At 30.6% G+C, this 22,374-nt stretch overlaps 1 protein-coding gene across 8 annotated transcripts in view; it reads right to left on the bottom strand.

Moving 5' to 3' along the window:
* LOC111634107 (N-acetylated-alpha-linked acidic dipeptidase 2-like) overlaps nucleotides 1-22,374 on the bottom strand; it is a 50,944-nt gene that overhangs the window by 3,242 nt on the left and 25,328 nt on the right. For 6 of the 8 annotated variants that reach the window (XM_023378786.1, XM_023378785.1, XM_023378789.1 and 3 more), the window contains 12 exons: nucleotides 11,673-11,910; nucleotides 11,147-11,300; nucleotides 10,681-10,803; nucleotides 10,480-10,602; nucleotides 6,542-6,731; nucleotides 5,168-5,258; nucleotides 4,970-5,065; nucleotides 1,738-1,823; nucleotides 1,464-1,666; nucleotides 1,333-1,396; nucleotides 1,199-1,263; nucleotides 1,031-1,116 (listed from right to left, as the gene is read on the bottom strand). In XM_023378786.1, coding sequence (XP_023234554.1) covers nucleotides 1,031-1,116; nucleotides 1,199-1,263; nucleotides 1,333-1,396; nucleotides 1,464-1,666; nucleotides 1,738-1,823; nucleotides 4,970-5,065; nucleotides 5,168-5,258; nucleotides 6,542-6,731; nucleotides 10,480-10,602; nucleotides 10,681-10,803; nucleotides 11,147-11,300; nucleotides 11,673-11,910 — 1,519 coding nt within the window. Of the gene's footprint in view, nucleotides 1-1,030; nucleotides 1,117-1,198; nucleotides 1,264-1,332; nucleotides 1,397-1,463; nucleotides 1,667-1,737; nucleotides 1,824-4,969; nucleotides 5,066-5,167; nucleotides 5,259-6,541; nucleotides 6,732-10,479; nucleotides 10,603-10,680; nucleotides 10,804-11,146; nucleotides 11,301-11,672; nucleotides 11,911-12,470; nucleotides 12,715-22,374 lie in introns of those variants that run through there. The other 2 variants (XM_023378791.1, XM_023378792.1) reach the window with 2 other exon arrangements.

Genomic DNA, 22,374 nt, shown 5'->3' with positions numbered 1-22,374 from the left:
ATAAACTGTCCAGAATAATGTATAAACCCCAACAGAAAGATTTTTAGTGTTCTTCCAATTTCAAAAATTCTGTCGAATAATTAAGTCAGAATTTTTGGGACTAAAATTTAATGAATTTGATCTAATGACTTTTCAATGGCAAAGTCTATCGAAAATCCAACTAACACAACAAAGCATTCACTTTTTTAACATTTAAAAGTACAGAATATGTTGAGTTTAAAAAGATACACATTTAAATGTTTTCTTGGTATCTAGAGAACAGATAATTAAAATTAATTAATTCTATGTCTTATGACATTTCCAGCACATTAATTTACAATTGGCTTAATATAAATAATGTACAGTATTTTCAAAGTTGCAGGTTGAAAGGTGATGGACATACACACTGTATTTAGCCCAAGAAGAGGGTAAAAGAGGAAAAAGATTCTGGTGTTAGCTTAATACTTGCATCTCTCTAAACTTTCTCTTAGTCCAGAAGTTCATTCTCTCAAAAATTCCTTATTGAAATATCAACCCTTGACTTTCCAGCACTCAAAACCCAAACCCTTGTGGGATTAATGTGATCGGCTTACCCTGGGTTAAAATTACTATGTAGTATGGGTGCTGTATAATACTTATATATAAACTGATTTTATATATATATATATATATATGGGTGTGGCTGTGAGAAAAAAAATCAACCAAATCCAATTAAAGTGATTTTATATACAACGTAATATTAGTGATGTGGAATGTAGTGTTGTCTTACAAGCACCAGTTCAATTTAATATATGTTTACGTTTGATAACACTGACACTTGCATGGTAAGTAAAACAAGTTAATGTGGTGTGGAATAGAGGGATTGTGCAATGTGGTTAGTCTGAGCCAATGCTGGCTAAACTCGATGTCCTTCCACAAACAAGAAGACAGTTGCAAGGATTTCAGTCCAGATTAAAGGGTATGCCATAATTGTAGAGGACTACATACATTTCAAATCAAACTGAAACTCTATGTATAATAAACAAGACTTGTTAAAAAATTTCATACTCACGGTGGATTATAGCTGGTGTCTGTTTTATTAACATGATCTTTCCAGACTTCGTACATGGTCTTCTCGGGATTCGAAGGATCTGATATCTAATAAACATGGTATCAATTATATTACATTTATAAAGCATTTTGATTTCAATTTGTGGCTAATTTAGTTTTAGAAACTTACCAATTTGGTAGCATTTCTCAATATTTCGGCCAGCACGGGCGAAGCGGCCGGAGAGAACACGTCACCTACCAATTATATTCAGAGATTAAATTTCAGTAAATAATTTTTAAAATTTGTTCTTACGTGCACAGTACCTGAAACACAAATGTCGGTGTTTATGTACCCGACGGCTTGTTCCATTAAGGCATGTAGATGTTCCTGAAAGAACCGCCAGGTTAATCCTTAAAGAGTAAGAAATGTTAAAGCATTTGGCAAACCCAATCACCTCGACCCATTCCGTCGAACCGATGAGACCGTATTCCTCCGCACCCCAGCTACAAAATACGATGGATCTTCTGGGTTTCCATCCGTTCCGATGAAGCGTGCCAAACAATCTGGCAACCTCCAGAAGCTGCGCCGTTCCCGAAGAAGGGTCGACGGCTCCGTACCCCCAAGCGTCGCGATGATTTCCTATCAATACGTAACGATCTAACGAAGAAATTTTCCAATTTTACTTTGATTCCATATTGAAATTAAGTTGGAGGACACCAATAACTTGCCTGGTTCTTCGCTGCCTTCTATTAATCCTATCACGTTGCTGCTCTTCATTCTTTTAAATTCGTTGTTCACCTCGATCCTGAGCATTCTGCGAACGTTTATATTGTGCATATAATAATCTGCAGGCAATTAAAAATAACAGAAGACTCTACCAGCCCAAAATATTCACGAAATTTTATACTGTGCTTAATTTTTACCGAATGCTTTTTCTTGTACAATTGTTTTCAAACAGCATACTTGCCAATCTTTAGTGTGGGAAATACTAATGGTTGGCAAGGTGACATACGCAAATATCTAAAATCTTTCCAACGTGTTATATATATAGAAAATTTTATTTAATTATATTTTACCGTAATACAGGTTTTGTAATAAATTTTACATCACAAATGCGAGGGTACAAAGAAAGTGCCGGATAGCATAATACAGAAAGTATCGATAAATGTAATACGAATGGCCCGTTTTACGTGTCTTTTAATCACTGGGCTAACCAGCACGCTCTCGGTCTATGGGGTGGAAAGCATCGCACGTGCAAATTATCAAAATGCGCTACTAGCAGGCTTGAAAAATTATTTCTGCCTTTTAAAACAATTGTTCGAATTTATTACGCACGAAATAAAAGTAATTTTCTAGAAATTTACATTCGAAAGTACTACAGGCAAGGCGAATTAATTAAATAGCACTCTCAAGAAAAAAAAATCCGCGATTTTTTTAAAATGGCGCCGTTAATTTTGATTAAAAAACTTTTTTTTTTAATCAAAATTCGCTGCTGTTAAGAGATTTTATTTCAAAAATAACTTACATTTTGAGCCACAGCAAGTTAATAATATATATGTATTATAAATGTATAACACTCCCCGCGGGGGAGGGGAATTTCGAAAAATCCCTTCTTAGTGTACATTCTCTTGACGTACCCTATTAAAACGCAAAAAACCGCATATAAAATAGAATAATAGACCAGTTCTTCACGGTCAGCCTTAATTTTGTCCCTCTCCCCCCGCGGGGGATTTCGACATCTATATAATATATAAAAACGCGCGTATCCGAATACAACGGTGTGTCAAAATTTTAAAGCAATCGGTTAAGAACTTTCGGAGATTTAAAATTTTGAACAAACGAACATTTACATTCTTATTTAGGCCTATATATATATAGATAGATAAATTGTGTGTGGCGCCATCTGTTGAGATTTCATCATAAAAAAATTTTTATATTACAGTATTAATTCTTATAAAATGACAAAACAATTTCGAAGGTAGAGACGAGATTTTAAATGTTAATAACGAGCAAGTCCAATCCCTCTCGAGATATGATCCGTAACCCCTTCTATCTCCCCACTTCCTCGACCGAAATTTAATAGTATCAATGCTTCTTCTATGGAAGTTGTTATGCCAAATTTCGTTTCTTAATCTCTACCCCATTCTGAGATATTAGACGAAATAGATGCCAACACACACTTCCACGAAATTTTTGTCTGAAATAATAAATTGAAGTGTCGCGAGTCCAAACTTTAGCCAGGATATCCGATATACCTTGCGAAGCCGTTACGATGAAGCGCACATTGTAATGCTCACTGCAGGAAGTAACTCACATAGGAGTTTAACGAGAAGAAAACATTTTGACTTGAACTTCTATTTGGATCGAAAATCCCAAAAACTTTTCGGGGTTGATCCGTCCGGATAAGTCGGGCCCCGTCCGTCACCATCCGGCCGCCTAGTATGGGCCTGGCCGAACCCATAATGGACTCGATAAAAAACACTAAAGAAGGCTTTTTTAGCAAGGCAGAGTTTAAAAAAAAACTGATAGAAATATAAAGGAAATAATTACCAAAAATTTATAAATGCAATAAATATCGCACTTCGTGAAAATAAATAAAAATATAATGAACGAGCAATTGTTTATTGTGACATCAGTCACAATGCCGGGCTGCAATTTTTAATTTATTTAATTTACAATACTGTATATGCTCTCCACATCAAATTAGTAGTGTCTTGCCCCTATACATCATACTTTTCCTTTAACGATAGAGTCGTGCCGGTCATCTATTTAACACCTTTCGGGAGGAAATATTTGCATTGAAATAACGTAACTTCCGTTTGCATCGGAGGTTCGTATATAGTTAATCGGGGATTCCTATCCCTAATTTTTCCATATTTAATCTCGTCTTTCATCTAATTCCGTCCTCGAGATTAAGGAAGGAAAGACAGACAGACAGACGGACGGACGATAGTGGAAATTTACTTTTTCAATGCAGCCCAATAAAAATTAATCTCTATAGTCATTAGTCATTCCCTCGAAGCGAATCTTCAAGGCATGAAAGTGTATTACAATCGCTGGAGTTTAGATAATTCCTTGCTAATTTTAGCTTCGTGGTGCCGGGTAGAGGGTCCCTTTAGTTTTAATTTTTTGTTTGTTTTTTGTTTTTGAAGAATGAAAGACGTAGAATGTTTAAAATGTTTCCTTGTTAATAAAAAGAAGACTTAAAAGTTGTTATATCCTGTTAGTAAATACCTTGTACAACATTAATTTTATAGGGTTATGAAGCATTACGGTCTCCTAAATTTTCTCTGGATCCGAGGAAAAATTCCTCCCTCCGCATCTCTCGACGACCCTGCTATATATATATATAGTACTCTTCTCAATATATGTATCGAGAAGAATAATATATATAGGTCGATGGTGGACAAGGATCGGATTTCTTACATTTCTAATGATTTGAGCTTTTCCCCAATGCACAACAGAACAGTCCAATTTCGAAAACGAAGTCAGAGCAGTGTTTTCCTTCCCGATATAAATGTCTTAACTGTGTTCCTACATTCTTCTATCAGAAGGGCTTGTCAGTGTATCTGATACATGCATCGTCTAGGCGCGTATCCACATTATAAGCAGAGATCATATTTTCTTGGTTTAAGTAAGACTGGCAGAGACTGAGATCCTTGTCATTTCGTTTGGTTTTATTCGTTTACGGCGATACACGGCGAGGAGAATATCTCCCAGGAAATATTTTGTGGGAAACTGACCCTATTTAGATGTTTGGCACATGACCCTAAAAATCCCGTTGATCGGGCGCAAACCCAGTGTTCATTGGTTGGAGTTAACGAAGTTAGTGAGGAGTTTCAAATGTTATTCCTCAAGTCAGTAGCACGTGTATTGTTTCTCGCGATGCTTTGTAAGATTAGTACTTGAAAACGATAGTTTCAAATTTCAAGACTTAAATAAAATGTTTGACCAACTTACTTTTCGGCATTTTCACTGTTGAATCCTGGTCCCAAATGATACGTGATGTTAAGTCCTCCCGTCCAGTTAGCGGGAGCCATAGGTCCTGCCATTAAACTATACACATATACATAATTATTTAAAATATATAACAACATATTTAAATAATTTATATAAATAATGATTTAATGATATAATAATAATTTATATAAATAATACCTCATAATATGTCTGGCATCGTTATAACCAATTGGCTGGGCGGGAATTTTTGGCAAAACCGTTTCGTTTATGTCGTATCGATAAACGGAATCTAGTTAAATTTAAGAAGAAAATTTAATCAATTTGGGCTTTTATAATGTTTTTCTACAAGTTTATCTGTAAAGGGCAACGAAAAATTTAAATTTAAACTAAAAGAACAGTAATATCCATATGAATAATAGTTTAAAAATACTATATGTAGATAATCCACGTAGTATAAAGGATATAACATTAAAAACCATTGTAATCCTCGATTCCATGTAATGCAGTTGTGTGCATGGATACATGTAAAAAATTTGCATGGATACAGTACCTTTTGACATTATTAAGAACATAGTATTTTCTTTTTGCAATCAAGATAATTGATTATATGAATTGTAATTTTAGTCCATGCTGTGCAGTGTAGTTATTGAATTAGTAGTCAACTACTAAATTGATACGCATTAATTATTATTGAAGGTATTGTACCTACCACTCACCATGCAGCTGCAGATGTACAGAAAGTTAATAGAGGATCAAGCATTATGCAATGAAAGAAATAAAAATAATGCCAAGTTTTCAATCCTTTAATTCTTCGTAAAGGATTATCGATTTTAGTACTCATCTTCATATTTATGCAAGTTATTCTAGCACAGTGGCGTAGCGAGAGGGGCAATGAGGTGTATCATGCACCGGGTGCCAGTTATGTTCGCTACACCTCTGTTCTAGCATCTGATTAGTTTAAAATGTATATACGACTTTTTAGAAGAAAATTATCATGATACAGTATCTTTCGGTTCCAAATGAATAATTTTGCTTAACGAAACATTAAGATATAGGATAACGTATAAAAGGAAAGTGCGAAGCACTGTTTTGTTACCTTGTAAACTGTATATAGTATGCTTTTATTTCTCTCCTCCATTTTATGGAAAAAATTAATACCCGGTTTAATTTAGAAACCGTTGCCTTGATTTGGAACCCTTCTGCAACGATACGAACGGCCGCAGCATAGAAAGACTGGTTAGTTAATGGGATAAGGTAATGCAACAGGACTGATCGGATCTATCGAGGGGAGGATTTTTGTGGGCATCAAGAAAGCCTTTCCATCTTGGAATCCAAGATGGACCCAGAAAGTCCATCGTGGGTTCGGCCAGGCCCACAATGGATGTGAACGGGTGTTGAGGATGGGGACACGGCAGATAGACCATTCGTAAAAAACGAATGATCCATGTGTCGACTGCTCGGATTCAATTCCGGGTCCTCTAGAACGGTAGTATGGCGCCTTAACCACCTCCCATTCAGGAGCGTCATATAGTAGGGCCGTAAATACTGTTACTCTAAAAGTATAAAATATACCTGTGGAAGGATAACCAGGAGTTAAAGGATCTCCGCTTCCAACGTAGACGGATCCTCTTTGCATAGCATCACCGGGCATCCACCAAGAATTTGGATACACGTATTTTGCATCCGTACCATTTAGAGCTACTTCGGAAGGATCAAGGAACATAACTACTCCAACTGCACCTCTATCTTCTGCATTTTCAACCTTTAAAATATTTCAAAGTTTAAAAACGTTTTAATTAATGGTTATTCTCATTTTTTTGGATTTAAATTAACATTATATAATGTTATTTACATACATCTGAACAGTAAACCGTCTGCAAGGTAATAGTTAATTTCAATTAACTATAACTTTAATTGCTTTTCTGAAAGAACACAGTGAACCATTTTCAAATAATAGCGTTTCAAAAAATCTAGCAATGAGGTGCTTAACTTTCCCCGACAACATTTGGTGGCGCCATCTGTTATCGTGTTTTATTTTAAAAACTTTTTATATTTTAACTACTATAAAATAGCAAAAAGCTTAATTTCGAGGGTAGGAATGGGTTTTATAAAATATTGTAAATGCTAATAATAAGTAAAATCGCCATTAAGTCTGACCCTTTTATCTCCCCATCCCAAAAATATAATAGTATAAATTCCCTTAACACACACACCACTGAACATGTTAATTGATCGTGGGTTCAAGTTTCATCTAAACAAAGACACATCTGAAACCGGCACAAATTAACTCGAAATAGTACTTTTACTAACGTTTTCGTTTGTTTTTAGTCCGCGGGTGCCATAGGCTTCACCAATGGCGCCAGCGGACTAAAAGCTTTAAATTATGATTCAACGTCGGATCAGCGTTCCGGCAAAGTGGCGTTGGTTGCACTCGGGATAAATTAGTCTCGAAAACAAGGAATGTGGTTGCACGTGCCCAAAGTCCCCAATATACGGGTGAACAACCCGTGAGCTTAACCAACGGAATGGGCGTATGGAGTTTTTCCAAGTCTAACACCTAAGAGATCAGTTTCCTATAAAAGTTCTCCCAGCATGAGCAATCTATCATGGGCACTCATCAGTTTTATTGAATTCTTGGAAGATCTCTCTAGGAATCTGGTTCACCAGAAAGGTATCAACATATACAGTAAATAACTAGCCTAGTCTCTATCCCACCTCTCAGAGATAATTTCTAAAATATTCAATTACAAATTCAAACCTTTAAGTTACTACAAAGGTGAAGAGGCAAAAATGAATGTGTCCTAATGGGCTGATGACTGATAGTTTTCTGTTGGGATACTGCAAAGCAACGCAGCACGTGGGTAATCTGCCAAAGGGGATACCTCCTGGAAGGACTTTCTATACGAAATTGGCCACTAGGGTATTAGGCACGTGAAAAAAACCCGGAAAATCTCGCGGCCAGATCGTTATCCGGAGCAAACCCGCTACCAACAGTTCAGTTATTTTATTCAGTAGATCACTGGTGGAGGGCACTAACACCAGTTAAAATATTATTCCAGATTAATTTTCTACTGAAAATGATAATGCGACGACAGTAATCATCTACAATATTGTGATTTTCAAGTGTGTTTCAGTTGAAATTTGCTAATTAAAAAATATATGTGAGCCAAAATTAATTAATTTTCTTTATTTTGTTATTGTTGTTTTGTTTTTCCTTCTTATCGTTTGCTTGCAACTCAAAGTTCGTCACAAACAGATCGGCCGATGGAAGGCATAATCCGACCAATCATCAGACATCAAACAATTAGGAGAAAATAAAAAGGCAAAGACGGGAAGCTCTGAGAGAAGAAAAGGAAGAAGAGAAGAGAAAGAAACAAAGGATGAAGTAGATGTTCTGAGCCTGGATTGTTGTACATCAAAGGAACAATCAGTTGCTTACACTTAGTTATTGTAAATAGTACTTTCAGGTAATTATTAAATGTTTTATTGTTAAACTGCGTACAGCTCTCGTCACCAAATCTCACATACAAGTAGACCTATATACACAAACGGTATTAAATGCGCGTATTTTTAACGATACAGGTTGACCGACTGGTATGATTTTTTTTGGAAAAATTATGATGAAGACTACATTGTGGTCTAAAGGTATAAAAAATTAATCAAAACTTAACACTAAACGGGCATGTAAAGAGAAAAATACAGCACACAACAAAAACAGTAAGTATATGTATAATTAATCTGAACTTACGTATACACGTGTCAGTGTATAGGTTACAAACACGTGTATTTTAAAACAACGTTTTAAAGCTAATTGCTGATTAATACGAATAAATATAATCGAACAATTAGCCAGGAAGGTAAATATCAATCGAGTTTAAATATTTTTTGCTTAAATCGTTTTGAAATTAGGTAAATTTCGTAGAAAAAACTGAATTATTTCCAAGAACTTATCTGATATTCAATTCGTGCGTACCGTAAATGCCGAGGAATTTCAACAGCAGCTGCACAACATGCAAAGATTTTCAACGTATCGTGACACCTAAACGATTTGCATCATATGCTTGATTTTATCTGCTCTTTTATTCATCAAAATATTATTCTTACATGCCATTTATCTGTTTAGAATATAAAACATTTATTCAATCTTTGGATATTCCACATTTATATTAAACTGATTTTAATACTTTACAGTGTGCTGATATGACTTGGCATTTTAAATCTTTTCAAGTTAAATTGTTTTAATACTTCATTCGACTAAAATAAAATTTAATTTGAATTAAATTATTATTAATGTATTTAAAAGATCTTGCAGGAGAGATGTGTAATTGCCATTTAGAAAAGATTTTAAGCAAATATATAATACTGAGTCTTTAAAAAATAATGGTTAACTCTTTAAAGCCTGATTTTAAATACAAACTTAGAAATTCGAAGAGTTGCTTACACGTTACAAACAGACCTATGAATTTATTCTTCAAATAATTTTTGAAATAATAAAAATATTCTCTAAAATGACGAATTATACAAGCGTGAGATAAATTATTCACTCAAAATCAGCACGAAGCCGAAATATTTCAAGAGCGTGAAGTATTTAAATACATTTTACGTTCGAGCGGACATAATTAAGTACAGAAAATTAAACGTAATGAAGTCGTAATTTGACATTGAAAATTTTAGAATTTTAGAATTCAACCGATGTATTGAAATTCTTGAAGTTAGATAAGAATATAATTGTATTATTTTTAATTTAAATTTCGAAAAAAAAAATGTATTTTATTTGTTTAAATTAACGATTATAAGATTTAACTTCTTATAAAAATTAGTAGTTTGTAACTTAAATATTGTGGTATTTAAAAAACTTTTAAGACAAGCAAGAAACATATCAACTAATTCTCTGAAATATGCTTAAATTTAAATGAAATCAGTGATAGATACACTCAATGAGTTACTCTATTACTGTAATAATATAATGTGGATTATTAGTACGAGTGGAATGTAAGGCCCTTTTATATAACATGTATCACACTGTATTCGATACTATGCAAAGCCTACAAGCCTAGAAAATGAAAATTCATGGTATCGAGGTCCTAAGCAACCTATCTAAAACAGGCTGCAATTCAGGAGTGTATATGTAAAGATGTAGAGAATGAGGGAGAGGAGTGTAAAGGTATAGAGAGAGCAAGGAAAATAGTGTAAATGTGTAGACAGCGAGGAAGAAAAAGTGTAAAAGTATTATAAAGAGCAAGGGAGGAGGGTGTAAATGTATAGAGCGTGAGGAGAAACAAAGTGTAACAGAAGAGAGTAGGGGAGTGTGCATGTAAAGGTACAAACACACACACACACAAAAAGAGGGAGAGTATAAATATATGAAATTATACTGAACACATTAATACTGTGTTGTTTTGCAACTTTTCTGAGAAAGAGTAATGTTTGTTCTTGACACATATCCACCCTTTTATAACAATAACCTTCTTTAATCCCATCAAAATAATTAATTTTAAAAAATATCTTACCTTATTTCCTCTAAAAATCTTCCCATATCGCGCAATACAGATTTTTCCAGAAACATTCACTCCTAAATTCTCCAATTCATCGAAATCTTCAACTCTTCCGTAATTGACGTAAACGGGTTCTGCCTATCGAAGAGGGGAAGAAAAAAAATGTATCTTAATTACGTCATTTCCGTTACTGTTACGTTCCATTAAATATCTTACCGTAACATCACCAGGTGGAGAGAAACCATTAAAAGCGTAAGCGTAGGTGTCTTGCTCGTCGACTACTACTTCTCTGTTAGCTGCTTCATATTGGCACTGATTATACTTATTTACAATACAGACCTTTAAAATAATAAAGAAAAACACTATAAATCAAGAAGCTCTCGTTATCATGCAGTTACCTTCATGTTCGTACTCAGTTAAATATTTTTATATTTTACAACGTATTGCGCTATTGTTAAAACTCCTTCGACCGAACCACAGACGTGTTTAGAAACAATGAAATTGCACAGAATACAAGTTATAGAGAAATAAATATCCCGTCATTCACTCGAACCGTGTCATTAAACACGGAGTTTTCTGTGTATAGATACTATGTGACTCCATTGATACGCTTGTTGATACTGTTGATATATTAAATTCAAATATTGATTTAAGTTTGATTAAATATGCAAAAATGTCATACTCTATTGTGTTCCTTTGTGGGATATGATAAAAGAATATCGTAATATTTCTTCTCCACATAATCGAATCCTTCGTCTTTCCATCTTCTTCGAATCAATTCTGCTAATTCTTCGTCCCTGGGCGTTGCGGCAATGTGGGCTTTTTTCGATAATTCTCTAAAAATTTATGACTGGTTAACATATTTTATGGGAGAGAATTGAAAAAAAATTTATAGCAAAACCTGTCTAAAATGGACAAAGACAGAAACGAATTTTTTTTTTTCGTCTTTTTCGGGTTATAAACTGTATAAAAAGAAACTTTTCGGCGTAACAATAGCAAAATCCTAAATGACAATCGGCATGGGTAACGGTAGTTACAGTCTATCCCTTGTTTTCCTTTGTTAAAACAATACTTTCATTGTCTAGAAAGTGGCTGTAACAATACATCATCTAGAAGACTTAACAACCTAACCTCTATAAAACGGAAAATTCAGACCGTTTCCGTTTTAAACAGGTTCCGCTGTATAATTTAAAACAAATACAACTTACCTGAGGTTACTTTCTATCCTAACTTCATCCACATCATTCAAAAAAGTTTTGATAACGTCATCCTCGACTGAAGGATAATATAATCCTACAACAGGCTCATCATAAGGTTTTCGTGGTGGTTTCTTTAGCCTAGGTGGTGAGGGTTTGATGGCGTAGTGTCCAATTAAAAGTCCCAAGATTAGTGTAACTATACCAGTTATCACACAGGCACCCAAAGCACGTGATGTAGCAACCATTTCTGTAATTAATAATAAAATAATCATAATTAATTTACACAGAAGACACACGCGTACATACAACAACTACTGTTAAGTGACATTTTTTTTTTAATGTAAAATGCAACTACTCAAACACACGCACTTGAATAAAGGATAATTAAGGAGATTCCATACATCATCCCATTATATTCGAATGTAAAAAAATTGAAGTGCTGAAGTCGAAATTGCTACAATTTTCGAAAAAATAAATCGTTCCCCCCCCTTTCTTCAGTATCTCTATTAAGTGGCGAATGCAGACAGGCAGAGTTTAATTATACATTTACAGTAGAAGAGGAGCATGTAGGAGCTTTGAGTGGTCGTAATGTACGCACCATTGAGTAGTGAATTAAAGTCATATTTTTCTTTATCCATTAATATTTTCGCTTAAGTATAGTTTGGATTGATTGTAACGACGCTATTAATGACACTCTCTCATTGTACTAGGGTATTAAAAAAAATAAATAATATTAAAAAACAGAGAAAGAAAAGTTATGTTTACGATAAGGATTAATGTGTAAAATTAGTTATATATATAACTTACATAAAGAATAAAGTAAAAGACTTGCAGATGTTGGTCGTTACCCTCCAAACGTTACTGATATTCTAGAGCCAGTTGTAGTCTGTGAGTAATTGTTCAAGGATAACAACGTTTTGTTCTGTTCCTGAAATAGAAAACTACTCATCGACTGTTGAAATTAATGGTAGAATTTCTCATATTTTCTTGCAAATTAAATAAAACCATGTACGTGTGTTTCGTAATATACTATAACTGTTACTTTATATTGTATACGAGTGCTTTTATTAACAAGAGTGTGCTGTATATAAGACAAGTAAAAAATTCTAGAAGTAATAACAAATTAAATAAACGTAAAATTTCATTGGAAAAAAAAGGCACGAGTAGTAATTTTAATTCTTAAAATTGTTGTGTTTTATCTCTATAGAGGTTATTGTATTTTAATTCACATAATTTATGCTTTGTATTTTCGATGTGCCTTCGGGTAAAAACACAAAAACCTGTTTGGTTTGTCATCAAGCCATCGGTTGACCTTAACTCATTTCTTGTAAGTACAGTACAGTATTGCAGACTTTAATAGTTTTGCGTGTAATTTTGTAATCGTTAATTCATCTACTCTTCAATGTGTACTGTACTACCTTGAATTGCACACGTTCCACGTTCTCTTCCTATAATGTAGTCAATGCAATAATTGAATTAATGAGCGCAACAAGTAGTGAAATCATCAATTTTTTTTTTTTAATTTTATTTTGCAATTTATTATGTACAATTATTGCAACAGGTACTTCAGTAAGAATACCAAATGATCAAAATAAAATTAAACAAAACAGTTTAACGTCTTAACCATAAAATTTAATATATTGGTGCTTTAAACTAATAGAAAATAAATATAGGTATAGCAAAGACCTGCTTAAATTGGAGATCCACAAAACTCTGTCCCGATTAATGGGGGNTGAATGGCAGATTAACAACAGTAATATATTTAAATGTAATAACTAAAGCAATTTATTTTTCTTTTAATTTTTTTTATATTTTCCCTAATTTTGAAGCAATACATACAGGGTGGCCCAAAAGTCCGGTGACCGAATTAACTAACTTTGTTATATCTCAGATAACTGACTTTTGGTCTACTCTTTCTTATTTTTCTATTTTATATATTAAAGATCTATAGAAAATTTAGTACTTCTGGATACCAATTATTTCTTTTTATACTTTATTTGAAATTCATTATTCTGTCATTCAATACAAAAACACTGTAATAATGCCAATATCTAGTGTTCAATATAGCGTTCAATACAGGATGCATTGTATACCAATGTAAATTTATTTGTATTCCCTGTGTATTCTATAATATATATTAGGGATTGTATACCGGTTTACCGATTTACCGGTTAACCGATAAATTGACAAAAAAACATTCGGTAAACTTACCGGTAAATTTCAAAAATTTACCGGTAATTCGGTAAATGAAAAATTCATACTAAAAATTTTTATGTAAAAAATATTGTGTTTATAGATATTTAAAAGGGCTAAAGGGACATTGAAAAAAAACAGATAAGTGTAAGCAACAATATACCTAATTATTAATTTTATGTGAGATATTTTTTGTTTAATTTTAATTTAAACTTTCTTGGGTTTGAGAGGCACTGTAAATTGTACAGAAAGCTCTAGTTAGCATATGTGATTTGTGCTCTGCCGTTTTTTGAGATTTTTAAAGGTTTAAAATCTTTACAATCAACGTTTTTCTTAAAGAGTAAGTAAATATCTCTTTTTTTAATATTTAAAAATAATNTTACATTTAAAACCGAAATGTTTCTATTAATATGTTCTATTTATTAAATAATTATTTACCGCGCATTTATTATGCCTAAAAATATATAAATCGTTACGCGTTAATTATAAGCCTTTAAACAATTAAAATATTAACAAAATGTATATAAATTGCTTAATTAAAATAACACTAGAAATCTTTTAAAAGTTAATTAGAGTTAATTACAATTTCTGTTACTTGAAATCAATTTTATTTACAGAAAATCAATAAAATTGTCACTTCAGGTGTCGAATGACCTTTAACCTGTGTGTCAAAGTTCACTTAATGTTCTAATTCAAGTTAGCAATTAGTAAATATCTAGATATTTTTTATTTATCAATCAAAATTTCGTATTCTACGCCCTTTTTCTTTTAGGTTAATAGTATTTCCTACGAGACAAAGAATTATCGACAAATATATGTAATTTTATTGTTTATTGTTTCGAAAAATTAAAAAAAAAAAATCTATTGTGTATGATATGTAAACTCTTCAAAAATTTATTTATTTATTTATTTATTTTGTATCATTATAACATTTTTTATAAGTTTATGATTATGCTTTTATGCTTAAATTTTATTAATTTATCATCATTACGATTATATCTAATTATTAAACTGAATAAACTTAAAACGTGTTCGACGTAAGGTATTTTGTTATGAAACTTTTTCATTTTAACTTTAGAATATTGGTGTAATATTTAACAGTACTTAAGCTTAACTATACAAACACTACGAAGCGCATATAATAGTTCTTAAAATACAAATGATAATTAAGTATAGTGTTTAATTCCATTCTTTGAAATTAATTGTATTTGTATAAGTTACTTTTCTATTGAATTGTGTAAAAAAAAATTCATTTTAAACTGTAATTAATGAAAAAAATTATAAATATTTATCGCATAAAAGTAAATTTATTTAAAATAAATCAAGTACAGGCTGTCCAAAAGTCAGTTAATCGCGTGAATAGCGTGGAATTTTGTTAAATAATTGTTGTTTAAACAATTCTTGTAAAAGTTCATGTAATAAAATACTCGAATAAACCAAAACTTTTAGTTTTCACAAAGTTTAATTGACTTTTGGGCCACCCGGCATTTCATAACTTTACGTAACCTAATTACGCTAACAGGACTAGTGTTAAAAAAATATAAAAAGAGACATAATTTAGTGTAAATTTATGCAAAAATATCAATAATTATAAATAAAAATGATAATAGTAATAGTGTTATATTATAGAGTATTGTTTCTTATCCGTTATATTTTAATGTATTAATATATTTTATCGGGTATTTTATCTAATTGTATGGAGTGAGAGACACATTATCTACGAGACAATAAATAATATTAAAAAACAGAGAAAGAAAAGTTATGTTTACGATAAGGATTAATGTGTAAAATTAGTTATATATATAACTTACATAAAGAATAAAGTAAAAGACTTGCAGATGTTGGTCGTTACCCTCCAAACGTTACTGATATTCTAGAGCCAGTTGTAGTCTGTGAGTAATTGTTCAAGGATAACAACGTTTTGTTCTGTTCCTGAAATAGAAAACTACTCATCGACTGTTGAAATTAATGGTAGAATTTCTCATATTTTCTTGCAAATTAAATAAAACCATGTACGTGTGTTTCGTAATATACTATAACTGTTACTTTATATTGTATACGAGTGCTTTTATTAACAAGAGTGTGCTGTATATAAGACAAGTAAAAAATTCTAGAAGTAATAACAAATTAAATAAACGTAAAATTTCATTGGAAAAAAAAGGCACGAGTAGTAATTTTAATTCTTAAAATTGTTGTGTTTTATCTCTATAGAGGTTATTGTATTTTAATTCACATAATTTATGCTTTGTATTTTCGATGTGCCTTCGGGTAAAAACACAAAAACCTGTTTGGTTTGTCATCAAGCCATCGGTTGACCTTAACTCATTTCTTGTAAGTACAGTACAGTATTGCAGACTTTAATAGTTTTGCGTGTAATTTTGTAATCGTTAATTCATCTACTCTTCAATGTGTACTGTACTACCTTGAATTGCACACGTTCCACGTTCTCTTCCTATAATGTAGTCAATGCAATAATTGAATTAATGAGCGCAACAAGTAGTGAAATCATCAATTTTTTTTTTTTAATTTTATTTTGCAATTTATTATGTACAATTATTGCAACAGGTACTTCAGTAAGAATACCAAATGATCAAAATAAAATTAAACAAAACAGTTTAACGTCTTAACCATAAAATTTAATATATTGGTGCTTTAAACTAATAGAAAATAAATATAGGTATAGCAAAGACCTGCTTAAATTGGAGATCCACAAAACTCTGTCCCGATTAATGGGGGTGAATTTAAAATAATATTAATAGACATTTTAAATTTGGAAAAATAATTACAAACTCTGAATAATTTCATATTAATTCGTTCATTCTGAAAGTATTGAAAATGAAAAAAATTTGCTTACGTCTTTCATATTTATCAGAAGTTTTGTAGTGATTTAATCGCGAAACATTGCAATGTTTCCTGATTAAATCGCCACAAAATTTAATTATTACAAAATAAATTAATTCACATTTCAATAATTAATTCGGATTTGAGTTTAAACTAAGTATTTGATCGAATATTTGATGTTAAGTGTTAAATATCAGCAAATTCATCAAGGTAACAGGAAATGATTCGCGTTTTCTAGAAAATTTTCTAGTTTTTAATCATATTCGTAACATATTTCTAAATATTATTTATATTAATTAATAAATTAAAAAGGAAGGAGTTCAAGCAATTGTATAGACACTTCATTATCTCTATGTTTAAACATGTTTTTTAGTAGGAGACAGAGTTAAGGCAAGCAACAAATATTTCCATATAAATTATTCAAGGATATCAACAATGCGTACAATGATGTACAATTTGAAAACTTGGAATAATGTCTTATATCCCGAAAATAACTCATTGTACATGCTTAAATTGTGGTTTATTATAATAATATATNTTAATTTTTATATTTTTTATATTCTATACCTTTGAAATAGAAAATGTGAAATAAAAATCAAAATTACTTATATTTTTTAATCGCCTTAATTTTATTTTTCAGGAAAAAAATTTACCGGTAATTTACCGGTAAACCGGTATTTTAATTTTCATTTACCGAATTACCGGTAAATGAAAAAGTCGGTAAATTTACAATCCCTAATATATATATATACAACAGATAGGCAGCAGAGTACAGGAACTTTAAATAAAGTCCCTGTACTCTGCTGCCTATCTGTTAACATATAACTAACGCCTACGAGGCCCTTCCACTAAATAGTAATAAAGAATGGCACCTTAAATCGCACGTGTAGATAACAATTCTTTTTTTTTTTTTTTAAACAGACACGTAATGTTATTTTTCTGATTTTAGCACATAACTACAGATATTATTTTAAAATATCTAATTTCATACTCTGAAGTTCATCCAAAGCATGACAAAGGGCATGAAGTTATCTCAAATAACCTATATATAACTCAATAACAACACGAGGTCTATATAGGATGGACCAAAAGTCAGTTAACCGTTGTAATTTGTTGTTTTATTCGAATATTTCATTACTTACAACGCTTTAATTAATTCAATTTAAGATTCGGATCAACCAAATGCACCTAGACACGAACAAAATACGGTCAATTGAATTTTGGGCCATCCTGTATTCATATCTTTAATGTAATTACAGAAGCAAGTAATCGTATGCAATTATTATTATTACTCTTATTTTTTAAAATTATTTTATAGACCTACACATCAAAGTTAGGAGTAAAGGATGCATTAATTACATTTAAAACCGAAATGTTTCTATTAATATGTTCTATTTATTAAATAATTATTTACCGCGCATTTATTATGCCTAAAAATATATAAATCGTTACGCGTTAATTATAAGCCTTTAAACAATTAAAATATTAACAAAATGTATATAAATTGCTTAATTAAAATAACACTAGAAATCTTTTAAAAGTTAATTAGAGTTAATTACAATTTCTGTTACTTGAAATCAATTTTATTTACAGAAAATCAATAAAAATGTCACTTCAGGTGTCGAATGACCTTTAACCTGTGTGTCAAAGTTCACTTAATGTTCTAATTCAAGTTAGCAATTAGTAAATATCTAGATATTTTTTATTTATCAATCAAAATTTCGTATTCTACGCCCTTTTTCTTTTAGGTTAATAGTATTTCCTACGAGACAAAGAATTATCGACAAATATATGTAATTTTATTGTTTATTGTTTCGAAAAATTAAAAAAAAAAAATCTATTGTGTATGATATGTAAACTCTTCAAAAATTTATTTATTTATTTATTTATTTTGTATCATTATAACATTTTTTATAAGTTTATGATTATGCTTTTATGCTTAAATTTTATTAATTTATCATCATTACGATTATATCTAATTATTAAACTGAATAAACTTAAAACGTGTTCGACGTAAGGTATTTTGTTATGAAACTTTTTCATTTTAACTTTAGAATATTGGTGTAATATTTAACAGTACTTAAGCTTAACTATACAAACACTACGAAGCGCATATAATAGTTCTTAAAATACAAATGATAATTAAGTACAGTGTTTAATTCCATTCTTTGAAATTAATTGTATTTGTATAAGTTACTTTTCTGTTGAATTGTATAAAAAAAAATTCATTTTAAACTGTGATTAATGAAAAAAATTATAAATATTTATCGCATAAAAGTAAATTTATTTAAAATAAATCAAGTACAGGCTGTCCAAAAGTCAGTTAATAGCGTGGAATTTTGTTAAATAATTGTTGTTTAAACAATTCTTGTAAAAGTTCATGTAATAAAATACTCGAATAAACCAAAACTTTTAGTTTTCACAAAGTTTAATTGACTTTTGGGCCACCCGGCATTTCATAACTTTACGTAACCTAATTACGCTAACAGGACTAGTGTTAAAAAAATATAAAAAGAGACATAATTTAGTGTAAATTTATGCAAAAATATCAATAATTATAAATAAAAATGATAATAGTAATAGTGTTATATTATAGAGTATTGTTTCTTATCCGTTATATTTTAATGTATTAATATATTTTATCGGGTATTTTATCTAATTGTATGGAGTGAGAGACACATTATCTACGAGACAATAAATAATATTAAAAAACAGAGAAAGAAAAGTTATGTTTACGATAAGGATTAATGTGTAAAATTAGTTATATATATAACTTACATAAAGAATAAAGTAAAAGACTTGCAGATGTTGGTCGTTACCCTCCAAACGTTACTGATATTCTAGAGCCAGTTGTAGTCTGTGAGTAATTGTTCAAGGATAACAACGTTTTGTTCTGTTCCTGAAATAGAAAACTACTCATCGACTGTTGAAATTAATGGTAGAATTTCTCATATTTTCTTGCAAATTAAATAAAACCATGTACGTGTGTTTCGTAATATACTATAACTGTTACTTTATATTGTATACGAGTGCTTTTATTAACAAGAGTGTGCTGTATATAAGACAAGTAAAAAATTCTAGAAGTAATAACAAATTAAATAAACGTAAAATTTCATTGGAAAAAAAAGGCACGAGTAGTAATTTTAATTCTTAAAATTGTTGTGTTTTATCTCTATAGAGGTTATTGTATTTTAATTCACATAATTTATGCTTTGTATTTTCGATGTGCCTTCGGGTAAAAACACAAAAACCTGTTTGGTTTGTCATCAAGCCATCGGTTGACCTTAACTCATTTCTTGTAAGTACAGTACAGTATTGCAGACTTTAATAGTTTTGCGTGTAATTTTGTAATCGTTAATTCATCTACTCTTCAATGTGTACTGTACTACCTTGAATTGCACACGTTCCACGTTCTCTTCCTATAATGTAGTCAATGCAATAATTGAATTAATGAGCGCAACAAGTAGTGAAATCATCAATTTTTTTTTTTTAATTTTATTTTGCAATTTATTATGTACAATTATTGCAACAGGTACTTCAGTAAGAATACCAAATGATCAAAATAAAATTAAACAAAACAGTTTAACGTCTTAACCATAAAATTTAATATATTGGTGCTTTAAACTAATAGAAAATAAATATAGGTATAGCAAAGACCTGCTTAAATTGGAGATCCACAAAACTCTGTCCCGATTAATGGGGGTGAATTTAAAATAATATTAATAGACATTTTAAATTTGGAAAAATAATTACAAACTCTGAATAATTTCATATTAATTCGTTCATTCTGAAAGTATTGAAAATGAAAAAAATTTGCTTACGTCTTTCATATTTATCAGAAGTTTTGTAGTGATTTAATCGCGAAACATTGCAATGTTTCCTGATTAAATCGCCACAAAATTTAATTATTACAAAATAAATTAATTCACATTTCAATAATTAATTCGGATTTGAGTTTAAACTAAGTATTTGATCGAATATTTGATGTTAAGTGTTAAATATCAGCAAATTCATCAAGGTAACAGGAAATGATTCACGTTCTCTAGAAAATTTTCTAGTTTTTAATCATATTAGTAACATATTTCTAAATATTATTTATATTAATTAATAAATTAAAAAGGAAGGAGTTCAAGCAATTGTATAGACACTTCATTATCTCTATGTTTAAACATGTTTTTTAGTAGGAGACAGAGTTAAGGCAAGCAACAAATATTTCCATATAAATTATTCAAGGATATCAACAATGCGTACAATGATGTACAATTTGAAAACTTGGAATAATGTCTTATATCCCGAAAATAACTCATTGTACATGCTTAAATTGTGGTTTATTATAATAATATATATATATATATATATAAAGGCATATACACAGCAGAGCCTACAGTCGAACCTGCAAACAACGGCCGCTGACGGAAACATAAAAAAATGGCCGCGGTTTACAGGTTATTTTTTGTACACGTTTTTGTTAAATATAAAGAGATTTAATAAAAAATGCCGCAATAATTAATAGTGACAGCAAGTAACGGGTTTTGTTTAACAATAAAGTAATAAACATTCGTTAAGCAAGTAATTTACGAAATCGTAATTCAATTCTATAATAAATTAACGTATTTTTTTTTATCATTTGTAAACGTGTTTATCTCGAAATAGTGTTTAAAAAATGCACATTAATACAGTCGAACCTCTGAACAACGACCTAAAAAAAAAATGGATTCTGTTCGGAAGTGGCCGTCGTTTAGAGGTTTTTCAGACCGTTATTGCAGTTCGATCCTACACGTGTTTTAACATAATTGCTAAGTTTTATTATTTTGTACTTATTAAATAATCCTGTAAGTACAGTAGTCCCTCGTTATATCGGGGACACGGTCAACTGGGCTATAGCCAAGTGGGCGACAAAATACTAGAACAACAATAGACAAAGTATACTTCTTTTTTTATCATTTTCTTTATTAAAATCGCCATTCTTTTCTATTGATTTACTACCGAGAAACGAGCTGAAGGAATGATCTGAACATAAAATTTGGAAAAACCTCGCTTATAGTTATTTTTATCGCGTAAAATTACAAAATTGTATAGAAGTTACATTGAAATTTCCCCGCAAAAAATGAGTCAGCAAGTTTAATAAATACTTTCGTTTATATCAAAATTTGTAGAATCATTTTAAGATAGAGACGGTTTAAAAAAAAAGAAAGCGGTCCTAAAAACTGATTTTAAAATGAAAAGTATAATCGCATAATATTAAAATAAAGGAAAAGTGCATTTTTTTAATTCACTTATTGTTATTATTTTGTAATTACTTACATTATCTTACTTTATCTAGGCCTTCGTTATAACAAAAGAGTACTGTATATAGGATTCAGGATAATATCTCCATTTTAAATTTATTAATTCGTATTATAACAAACGATACATTAAAATACTAAATATAAATAAAATTTATTTTAAATATTAAAAAATAATGATATAAACTTGCTATATCATCACAACTCGCTAAATATTTATGATTTAGTGAAGAAAATATACTGTAATTCTGTAATCTCTTTGATATTTTTATTCATGATACTACTACAAGATCACTCGGTAGAATTGTGATAATAAAATGCAATAAACCACATGTTTTTTCTATTATTAGAAATTTTTAAAAAAAACGTAAGATCCAACAACAAAATTTACC

Source organism: Centruroides sculpturatus, unplaced genomic scaffold (genome assembly GCF_000671375.1).
Source record: "Centruroides sculpturatus isolate CEXI.00-Female unplaced genomic scaffold, Cexi_2.0 scaffold823, whole genome shotgun sequence".
NCBI lineage: Eukaryota > Metazoa > Arthropoda > Arachnida > Scorpiones > Buthidae > Centruroides > Centruroides sculpturatus.
Note: the sequence above shows the minus strand (reverse complement) of the source record. Positions and strands in the feature narration are given on the sequence as shown.